This window comes from Phocoena phocoena, chromosome 19 (genome assembly GCF_963924675.1).
Source record: "Phocoena phocoena chromosome 19, mPhoPho1.1, whole genome shotgun sequence".
NCBI lineage: Eukaryota > Metazoa > Chordata > Mammalia > Artiodactyla > Phocoenidae > Phocoena > Phocoena phocoena.
The window spans coordinates 21,384,726-21,395,704 of record NC_089237.1 but is presented as its reverse complement, the minus strand read 5'-3'; the positions used below and the strand labels follow the sequence as shown (position 1 = coordinate 21,395,704).

Sequence of the window (10,979 nt, the reverse complement as noted above, 5' to 3'; positions counted from 1 at the left end):
ACAGAAGCTGGAGCAAAATATGCTGCATCCGTAGCCTTGAGGACCAGCTCTTGAGTCTATGGACCCTGGAATACAGCGGCCCCAGTCTAGAGCTGGGTTCTCTCGTGTCATATGTAGGGGCGTTAGGTGACCGGAGCAGGGCATCTGGCTGTCTCCAGGTGGGAGGGGACCTCTGAGGCAGCTACAGAGTAGACCATTGAGAGACTCAGAAGGGGAGACCCCTGGCATCAAAACAGGCTGAAATTAGGTTACTGTTCCTTAAAAATTCAATGTGGTTGCTTTTCTGCCTCCTGCTTCAATAGTTGGGGTGTGATGGCCAAACTATAGCTCTGGCACCACAGACCATGGGCTCATCTTCCCAGCCAGGGTGTGTTCACAGGAGGCCAAGGAAAGTCACTTCTCTGCTTTGCTTTGACTCACGTTTGCTGAGGTCCCCGGGTCTTCCTTCCTACCCTTCCAAGGGAGACCTGGCGCTCTCAGCACTGCTCGGCCTCCACGAAGCCCTCCTTCTCGTGGCCTGAGGGCTCAACTTCTGTGTAGGTGGAGTGGTTAAGGTGGCTGCGGAACTTCATGGCCGGCCAGCGGCGAGGTCTCCGCTGCGAGAACACAGGCACAGAGTCAGCGGCGCGATCCCTCCCCTGGGACCCTCCCCCCCTCCCCCTTCCCCCGGGGACGGCTCTGAGCACTTCTCAAAGGTGCTGGCGGAGGGTGAAGTTTAGGGCCCTCTCCCCCAGAAGGCTCCCAGCTGTGATCCTTCGCGCCCCTGGGAAACCTGCTGGGAGCCCCAGGAGTTGGGAAGGAAGAGGTCATTTTATTCCTCGCCGTGTAGACTACAGGACGCAAGGTGAAAAGCTCAGCGGCACAGAGTGGAGTCCTGAGACTGTGGAAAGTGAGGGAGTGGGTAAGAGATGGAATGATCTGGGAGGCTCTGGAAACGCTAAGATAACCCTCCAGACAGTACAGGGCCTGCATCGGAGCTGGGGAGCTGAAGGAAATGCAGATTCCCAGTCCTCCATCAGACCTCTCGTCAGCATCCCTGTGGCTGGGGATCTGCAGGTTCCCCAGGTGAAACAAGGTTGGCCTTAGACTCAGTAGGTCTTAATCTTAACCTAAGAATGACTGGTTAGAATTCATAAGAAACAAGGGGGCATCTAAACAGAGAGGAGGGGGCTTCCCTGGTGGCCCAGTGGTTGGGATTCCGCCTGCCGATGCAGGGGACGCGGGTTCGTGCCCCGGTCCGGGAAGATCCCGCGTGCCGTGGAGCATCTGGGCCCGTGGGCCGTGGCCGCTGGGCCTGTGTGTCCGGAGCTCTGCAGTGGGAGAGGCCACAGCAGTGAGAGGCCCGAGTGCCACACAAAAAAAAAACAAAACAGAGAGGAGGGAAAGACCTAGGCCTCTGGGTGATGAGGTTGGGGGCTTGTGACCCATGTGGAGGATTGCAGTCCCAGAGGCCCCATCACTGTAGGATTCAGAGAGCTGGTCAGATGCCGAGAGTGGGGGGCTGGGGCTGGGGCAGGGGCTGCTGAGCTCTGTGGCCCAGAGTGAAGGGGCGCAGGCCTTACTTCCCATGCTGCACCTCACCTCAGGCTGACTCTTCTGAAGCCTGAGATGTTGCAAACTGCAGCATCCTCAACAAAAGCTCCCAGACAGAGCAACTCTTATGATTACTATGGCCTGTCAAATCTAATCGAAAATCGCACACAGCAGGCCAAGAGGCAGAGACCTCAGTTCCATTATGGCTTTGAATAAGCACCAGGCCTGGAATTTGGGTGTGAGAGACCATAAATCATTAGGGATGGTTGCACAACACTCAAGGGGCATGTGAGGCATTTTTGGCCTCTTTCTTTCTTCTGGGGACTGTTCTGATTTCACAAACGGGAGCGCAAAAGCAGAGGCTGTTCAACAGGACAAGAGGGCCGGAGGAGTCCTGAGGGGTCAAGCCCTGGGGGAGTTAGGGACTCAGAGGGTGGCCGCCAGTGCAAGATGTGCCTGGATGGAGTCAATGAAGTCCCTCAGGTGGAAACAGGAGGCCGGCACGTGGCGGGTGAGGGATGAGATGGGGAGAGGCAGGTATTGAAAGGCTGGGGATACACTGACGCAGATGCAGACGCCAGAGAGAGGCGGCCCAGTCCTGCACTGACCTCGATGAAGAAGAGCGCAGTGTTGGAGGTGGGGTGGCCATTGATATAGATCCCGGCCAGGATGACGGCCGCCAAGAGGAGGACGGCCAGCACGATGCCCACGATGGTGCCCAGGTGCAAGGGGGGGCCCTTTGTCTTGGGGGACAGGTTGTTCTGAAGGCCTGTGGAGAGACCATTAGGTCAGGGGAGCAAGGAAGGTGGGGTCATGGGGTCCTGGGTTCTGACAAAGTCCCAGAGATGAAAGCCGACTGAACCTTCAGGTCTACTTATCAAATACATGAAAAGGTGGAGTCGGTGGAACCATTATGAGTATGACATGAACTTTGTTCTTGGCACGGTTCAGGTCGTTTTCCAAAATCACTTAAAAGTTGCCCAAATGTCTACTAAGGATCATAAAATTTCTCTCCAGTACCCATCCCATATAAGTTCTTTTAAGGAATTCACAAAGGGCATGTGATGGTTAAGACTTGGGATCTGGAGCCTGGCTGCCTGGATTCAAATCCAGGCTCTGCTACTTACGAGCTGTGTGACCTTGGGCAAATTATTTAACTTCTCTGTGTCTCGGTTATCATCTCTGTAGCACAAGGATAATAATGTTAAGTACCTGGTAGGGTTATTGAGAGGGTGAAAATGAGATAAATCGTGTCAACTGCTGAGGATCACGGCAGGTATCTTGGACAACTTTAAAAAGTGTTAGCTATTATGATAGCAAAATGACCACATCTTTACCTGTCACTGTCCACTACCAGATTGTGACCTCCTGTAGGGCAAGGACAGTGTCTTAGTCATCTCTGTGTTTTCAACTCTTAGAAGAATCGGCAGACCCATCAGAGGAACTCAATAAAAGAAATGAACTAGACACTCGGAGGGCTAATAAACCAGCAGACACTCTTTGTGAACATTCCAAGCATTTGAAATACATTCCCCAGGAGAAGACTGGGTATTTTCCATAGACTATCGAACTGGAAGCTCATCCAGTCCAACCCCTTTCTCATATGGCTGAAGGAATGGAAATACAGAGAGATGAAGGGATTTGTCCAAGGACACAGTGCCAGCCACCAAGAAACCTAGTTCCCTGATATTACCTGGGGTGGGCTTTTGCTCCTTCTCTCTACCCTAAAAGGATGTGGAGATAACGACACAGAGAAGACAGATAAGCATGTAAGCAACACAAATGTTGAATCCACTTTACATCGCTGGTGGGTGGAATGGGAGTCAACAGGGTGTAGAGATTTTTAATAAGATATTGTGTGCATCCAAAATCATTATGTTCCCCATCCCCTTTTCTCTGTCAGCAGAAAAAAAAACCCAGGAGAGAAACTATCCTGGGGCACTCCTGTGCGTGGTTCGTGCCTCTATCTGCCAAGAGCTGGGGGAGCTGCGATGACATGCCCCAAGCTGGCCTCTCCTGAGCTGGCCGTCAGACCTCAGCCTTCAGTGACCCTATGATCTGAGGGGCAGAGCTTGGGCTGATGAGCACATGGTGCAGAGTAAGGGGAACGTGGCCCAGGGCCCCCTGCTTCCCCACAGCCCCACAGACACACGTGTACACTCACACCCACAGCCCACAGAGCAGCAATGGGAGACCCCATCAAGATGTGCTGCGTTAACAGCCCCTCCTCTCCTGCTGGAGCCCAGGTAACAGTCTCCCAGCCCCTGGGGCTGGAAGGCTCTTCCATCTCCCCTTTGTGGTAGTTGCAGCAAGGGCTTGAGCTGGCTCTGGGCAAAGGGTGGGGGTGGGGTGGGGTGGGGTCACCCCATGTCCCCAGAGAGGAGGTTATCCCCCAGGCAGTCCTGGGGAAAGGGGACCCCCACCTTCTGGCACCCTGTAAAAGTTGTGGTGGGCAACGTTTATGTACTCTCTGCCAAGCCACTTGAGTGAGAGAAGCTGCTCTCCACCCCTCATTGGCTGGGAGGCCCCTGGGGACAGAAGCCAGGGCCACAGGCCCACACAGCCATGCCTGCCCTAGCTTAGCCCTCACTTCCTCCTCTCACTCCTATCAGGGAAGCGGATACTCAAGGGCACAGAGGCCGGGAGAAGAACCACAGGAGGTTAGCGGCTGAGATGAGAAATGTCTAGATGTAGATTTGCTCCTTCAGTCTAGGGGGTCTGTTCCCAGAAGCCCCCTGCCTTCCCACCCAGCAGGAAGTCTGGGAAGCGCAGGCTGCTGTTGTTTCCCCCTCCCCCACTCAGAGTAAAAGCAAAGAGGCCAGGTGACGGCTGCACCCTCTTCCAGGGTGGGTCCAAGAGGCAGTGGTGTGTTGAAGAGGGGCAGGCAGTTCTGTACTCACCCTCTCCTTCTGCATAGGGATTCAACTTGGTGTCATCTTCAAAGGGAAAGGAGAGAAGGCACAAGATTAGTGGAATCATGATGGCCTCTGTCACTAGGTCTGGATGAGACTTTAGGGAGGTTCAAGTCCAACCCTTCATTTTGAAGGCTGGGAAACTGAAGCACAGAGAGGGGAGGTGACTTGCTCAAAGTCACACAGCAGTGTAAAGGTAGAAGGCCACAGACGAGGCAACTTTTCGTAGTGTTCATACATTCAACAGATATTTACTGAGTGTTTACTAGGAGTTCACTCCGACTGGGGCCCTTGCCCAGACAAAGGGAGTCAAGAAGGAGGGATGAGCTATGGGGCTGGGAGAAAGGGTCCCAGACAAAGGAGGGAGCGGGGGCAAAGGCTGGAGTCAGCAAGAACTTGGCCATCTGAGACAAAAAAAGCAGTTCAGTGCAGCTGGAGGGTAGCGAGGATGTGAATGAAGGGTGGTGAGAGTGAAGCGGGGGCATGGGGGGATCAGCTGTCTGGAAAGCTAAGTTGAGGGCCTAAGGGGCAGTCTCCTAAGGGGCAGCGGGAAGCTGAGGAAGGATTTGAGGAGAGGTGTGTGTGTCACAAGATCAAATCTGCTTGGAGACTTCCCAGGGTACAACACACTCCCTCTACACCTCAAGGAGTGTATCTTGCAGCCTCCTAAATAAGTTCCAGTGGTTGACCCTTCCTGTGGCTCTTCCCCACAGATTCCTATGGGGAAAGGCCAGTAAGAATTCCACGTCAGGAGAATGTTCTAGATGACTGGAGCTTACTGCTTCAAGCATCAAAACGTTAAACCAGCAGAATCTTCCACAATGTAGGGCCTGCAACGTGCACTTCGTTCCTCCTTCCCCTCTAGCACCCCCACCATCCTCCTAATCTTAAAGGATTTCACTGGCTCCCCTTTGTTCATAGATGTTCAAGGCCCTTCTCAGTGTGTCCTAATCTTCTTTTCTCCTACCACTGGCCACAGCTCAACAGCATGTCAGTGTCTGTGACAAGCTACCCAAGGCTCTCCAGACCTTGGAGCCCTCTCAGATCTCTGAGCCGCTGTATGTACTGTTCCTCCTGCAGGGGATGCCCTTCCTCCCCTTCTCTTTCAAAAGTCCCAACCCTGAAATGTCCCCTGCAGGACTGGGGCTAGGGTGGTACATGTGACACAGGGTCTGATCCTGTCTGCTCCGGACGCGCAGGCTCCGCGGCCATGGCTCACGGGCCCAGCCGCTCCGCGGCATGTGGGATCTTCCCGGACCGGGGCACAAACCCGTGCCCCCTGCATCGGCAGGAGGACTCCCAGCCACTGCGCCACCAGGGAAGCCCCTGATCCTGTCTTTTTAGAATTTTTTGAAATTTTGTTTATTATGGAATTTTTGGCATTAATTTTGATTTTTACAAATATTGCAAGAAAAGATTATTATCTTAATTATTGCTTTTTTTTTTTTTTGGTGTCTCCTTAAACTTGATACCTGCACTGAATGCCTCACTTGCCTCACCCTAGTCCTGGTCCAGGCCCGTCACTTCCCAGAGGACAGATGGGTGTGTCCTCCCCTGTGTCCCATTGCATTTGGTATCTGTTTCTGTGGCATCTTGGGTCCCACTGATTCCACAGACTGTGAGCCTCTCAATACCCAGCTGTTTACATTCCCAGTGCCTGGACGTGGCATACTGCTCTGCTATACATTTCCAATAAATCTTCAAATATCAAAAAATCACATTAGATAATGAAAGAATAAACCATAAGAAAAATTTTAAATGGTCCCTCATAGAGGAAAGAGGGAATAGGGCGGAGGGGAGAAAACTAGAAACTAAACTTCTTTGAATATAGCTACTTTTGTAGATTTGACTTTGGAACCATGTTAATTATTATTTAACCGTTGCATAACTTATAAAAAAGTTAAATTTAAAAAGCACCCCTCGGGACTTCCCTGGTGGCGCAGTGGTTAAGCATCCGCCTGCCAATTCAGGGCACACGGGTTCAAGCCCTGGTCTGGGAAGATCCCACATGCTGCGGAGCAACTAACCCCGTGAGCCACAACTACTGAGCCTGCGCTCTAGAGCCCACAAGCCCGCGTGCCACAGCTACTGAAGACGGCGCGCCTAGGGCCCATGCTCTGCAACAAGAGAAGCCACCACAATGAGAAGCCCACGCACCGCAACGTGGAGTAGCCCCTGCTCACTGCAACTAGACAAAGCCTGCACACAGCAGCGAAGACCCAGCACAGCCAAAAATAAAGAAATAAATTAAAAAATAATAATAAAATAAAATGATAAAAAGCACCCCTAAAAATTCAAAGTAAAACAAAACAAATAGAGAGTTGTAGGCGTATAATAGAAAGATACGTTTTCTTCAGGAATTGCAATACACGAGGTATTTATGTATGCCTCGGAGTCTATTTTGTTACTACAAGTTGAAATGATGAATTGGTTACTCAACACTAACCAAAGTAACCCTAAACATCATTGGACAAATTAACTTGATTGGAATCAACTTGTTTTGAATCTAGACCATTGGAAATCCATTGTAGCCCAGTCCACATCTACCCTTGGCAGACAAAAGGACACCCACAGCCAGTCCCTCCCACAAGGTGACTGAAGGTGACCACCCTGTGCTCACAACAGCTTTTCTCCCACTCACCGAGGGCTGGTTACCACCTGCCACCTTGTTGGGGGTCCACAGAACGCAAACTGATTCCCTCATTAATGGACTGTGGCCCAGGCCCATGAAAACTCACAGAGAGAAGAAGTGTGTGTAATGTCTAGTGAATGAGTGGTCATTTTCTGTAGTTAGTGGTCACTTCTGGCTGCTGCCAACATGTTCTGTTCAGCTGCCCATCAGATGAGCCCTTACGTTGCACACAGTTCTTCCGGGTCAGTGCCTGTCTGTCCTTATAATAAAATGCATGGGCTTTGTGGCAGCTGCTTGCCACTCTGAGGTCATTCTGGTTCACATAAGTGGGCAGCATTTAAGCAAGTGAACAACTCCTAAATCCAGCCCTCATACCTCCTGCTCCCCTGGTCCTCTCCATTCCTCTGGATGGCTGGTGACAGAAGGGCTCCACACGCCCTCCGGCAGCTGCTCTCACTAAGTTCTCTGCTCTCCAACTCTGCTCTGACCAGGTGGGTCCCCCTGGCTGAAGTGCTGTATCCCCTTCATTCACAACGTCTTCCTGGACCCCGAGATATACTCTGCCTCCGGTAATTCTCCCTGTGTGGGTTATAATTGCACAGGCAGGGGGTGACCCAAACCTGTCCCTCCAGACACCTTGAGAGTTTGGGGTGGGGGGAAGTCTTTATCAATTTTTCTTTTTTTTTTGGCTGTACCACATGGCTTGCAGGATCTTAGTTCCCTGATAGGGATCGAACCTGCGCCCCCTGCAGTGGAAGCGTGGAGTCCTAACCACTGGACCACCAGGGAAGTCCCCCCAATTTTTTTTCTTATAGAGGTAACCTAACAATCTCTACCACCCGCTTCAGGACTGGAAGGACATATATTTTTCTTTTGGGGACTATTACACAGCAAACAGAAATGACACATTCCTGGGCTGATAGAAGACACACACATGATAAAACTGATAAACAGAACACACTGCCTCTATGTAGGGACGACAGCTCATCAGGGCAATAACCCGGGGGAAATGGAGAATACTTCCAAGTCAGGATTTGAATCCAGCCCCCAGATGCCATGCGCTGGGCTCTCCACGCCCACACAGCCACCCTTCTGGCCTCAGGCACTGGGCCTCACGCAGACGTAAACCTCTGAGGGAAAGGCTGCGTTCTGATCTGGAGGATGGGGTGTGCAGCCCCCAGCCCAGCTCTGGGCTCAGACCGTGCCCTCAGTAGCACACAGGGTTAACTCAGGAGTGACTGGCCATGGGTTCTTCTTTTTAAGTAGAGTTTCCTTTAACTGGAAGGTCACCCCTGGACTCAGTTATTAACTCCCTGAGGGCAAGATCTCCTCCTGTGTCATTTTTCATTTGATTTATTGAATCCCTCACAGCACTAGCACAGTCTCTGCTCTCAATACCTGAGCTTTAACCAGTTACTCGTTATTCCTGGGCAAGTTCAGAGTGTTGGGACCTGTCTGAATCTGCCCACTTGTTCACCCTTCCCTATTTTTCCACCCATTGAATCCATGAAGACCCTTTTCTATTTTTTTTTCAGCACTGAGAAAGGCAGTGGGGTCGAGGGGCAAGATTGCTGCTTTTGGAGCTAGATGAGACCTGACTCCACCTCTTCCTGGCTGTGTGACCTTGGGCAAGCCATCAACCTCTCTGAGCCATACTGTCTCCTCTGTAAAATGGGGATCAAACAGCATCAACATACAGGATTGTTAGGAAGACTAAGTGAGTGCACAATGTTACCACCCTACGTGGCACATGGTCAGTCCCCTTAAATATTTGCTCTTTCTATCAACTGTTCACTTCCCTCCAGCCAGATCCATGGGTTCCTGCTCTCCAGTCCTCTAGGCTGCATTTAAAAAGTCAGGGGGGCACCACGAAAAGAACATTCCACCACTGAGCAAACTACTTTGCTCCTTATGAGCCCATTTCCTTGCCTATAAAATGGGATTGTGGATGAATAATGTTTAAAAATATTGACTTTTTTCTCCTTTCCTGCTTTCCATTTGCCCCTTTCAAACAGGTAATCTCGCTCAGGGGAAGCGGTAAGAGCCCGTAAGTCTTTCAGTCTTAGACTTAGGGCAAGGGGCTAAAACCTAGATGCCACGTATTGAAAAAGGATGAGGGAGGAATTTCTCAGAGATAGCCAAAGAATCCGAGCAGTCTGCACGGGGTTCCCCACAGGGTGGCTGGATCTCTAGCAGCTTCAATAAGACCTCAGGCCTGGGTGAAACGGAGCAGGACCTTACGGTCCTTGCCCCCCATGTCCTCAGCCTACCTTTTGTCTGTGGAAAAACTTTAGCCAAAGAGTAAGTTTAATCAGAGATGTGAGAAGATGCAGAAACAAGGGAAAATAGTCCAATAAGACTGAATAATAATAGTCTAGGCATTAAGCATAGTCAAGGACCTTAGTTCCTCTTCAAGGGCTATAGATAATATTCTGAGCCATATCATTTGAGCTGTCTTATAGATACTGAAACCCCCATCAGGTGGAAGAAGTTAACTACATGATGACCAGACTGTAGCCATGACATAAGCTGCCACAATTCTGAGAACTGGCCTCAAAGAAATGGGAAGAAACGGACCGTGGAACTAAAGACCGTGTTAGGTAGCTAGTCAGACGTGAGTGGGTCCCGCCCCATCCTGGATGGGGTCATCTCTCCCTCCCCACCTGGACACTGGTGACCAGAACATGCCCAGAGATCCTCCCTTTTTGTGGTTAAGGACCGCTAAGTTTCCGGCCTTATGAGGACCAAGCAAGATATTGAAAACCCAACAGGGTTTTCCGAACCATCAGCACCCAGACCTAAGAGGTGACTCAGACTAACCTGGGGCTCATTATGCGGTATTTATAATAAATTAGCATTGTGGTTCCCCACCCCCACCCCCATTTCCGATTGGGTGCTTATGGGTAAGTGCCTGCATACAAGGAGAAAAGTTATATAACCTAAAGCTGTCAATCAACTTGTCAATCCAATGATGCAGGACACAGGGAGGGACTTGCCACGATTTTGAAAACCCAGCCCTACCCTCACTGCGGGGCTGCTTCTGGTGCCCAGACAGCTCACCGTCCTCCCTTCATGAGGGTGCACTTTTGCTTTGCTGAATAAGACTGCTGCTGCTTAAAACTACTCTATGTCTCTCAGTTGAATTCTTTCCCTCGAGAGGACCAGAACCCAGGAGTCACCGTTCCACCGGTAACATGCGGGTGGCAGAGGAGGCCCAGGGACAACCAGGCCTGAAGAAGCAGAGATGGATCAGCAGCAACCCAAGGTGGTCAGAGCTGCCCACCTACCCTCCACCCACTGGACGCCACAGGACCGCGTAGCCAAGCCCCAGGACGGCAGGGGTGGAACTCCCCACCAGGCCAGCTCGGCGAGGGCTGGGAGCCAGAAGGGAAGTCAGAAAAATCAGGCAACCTTTCCCTGACGTCTGAGTGTGCGGACTGAGTTCATACCTGCTACAGGGATGCTAAGACCTCACAGGTTCTCTAAGGATCGCTATTAAGATGAACCGCGATATTATAATAAAATACCTGGCAGTGTGCTGGGACAGTAATTTTCCCCCTCGCCACAGTGAATTCCGTCCCACAGCCCTGATATGGGTGTGGAGTCTACTCCCTCTAAACCTGGCTTCTGCCTCTCACCAGCAAGTGCCCCCACTCTTGGAGCCTCAGGTGTGAAAGGATGGAGCAACCCTCTTCCCTGAGATAATCCCCATCCGGGACAGTGATGCTCCAGGGCGGTGGCTCCGCCCCACTCTTACCTTCCGTGGTGAGGCTGTCGACGAAGACGGAAGAGGAGGTGGTGGTGAGGTCTCCGTCAAAGGGGCTGAAGGAGCTGTCGGGCGAGGACGAGGAGGAGTCCTCGTCCTGGAAGTCCTCACACGTCCCGCCCTCTGCCTGCAAGAG

At 51.5% G+C, this 10,979-nt stretch overlaps 1 protein-coding gene across 1 annotated transcript in view; it reads right to left on the bottom strand.

The window, feature by feature from the left end:
• Positions 1 to 476: 476 nt before the first annotated feature.
• Positions 477 to 10,979, bottom strand: part of PLXDC1 (plexin domain containing 1) — a 60,948-nt gene continuing 50,445 nt past the window's right edge. Inside the window, exons 11-14 of the mRNA XM_065896938.1 lie at positions 10,835 to 10,970; positions 4,434 to 4,469; positions 2,142 to 2,302; positions 477 to 596 (exon numbers count right to left, since the gene is read on the bottom strand). Of these exons, the coding sequence (XP_065753010.1) occupies positions 477 to 596; positions 2,142 to 2,302; positions 4,434 to 4,469; positions 10,835 to 10,970 (453 nt within the window). The remainder of the gene's footprint in view (positions 597 to 2,141; positions 2,303 to 4,433; positions 4,470 to 10,834; positions 10,971 to 10,979) is intronic.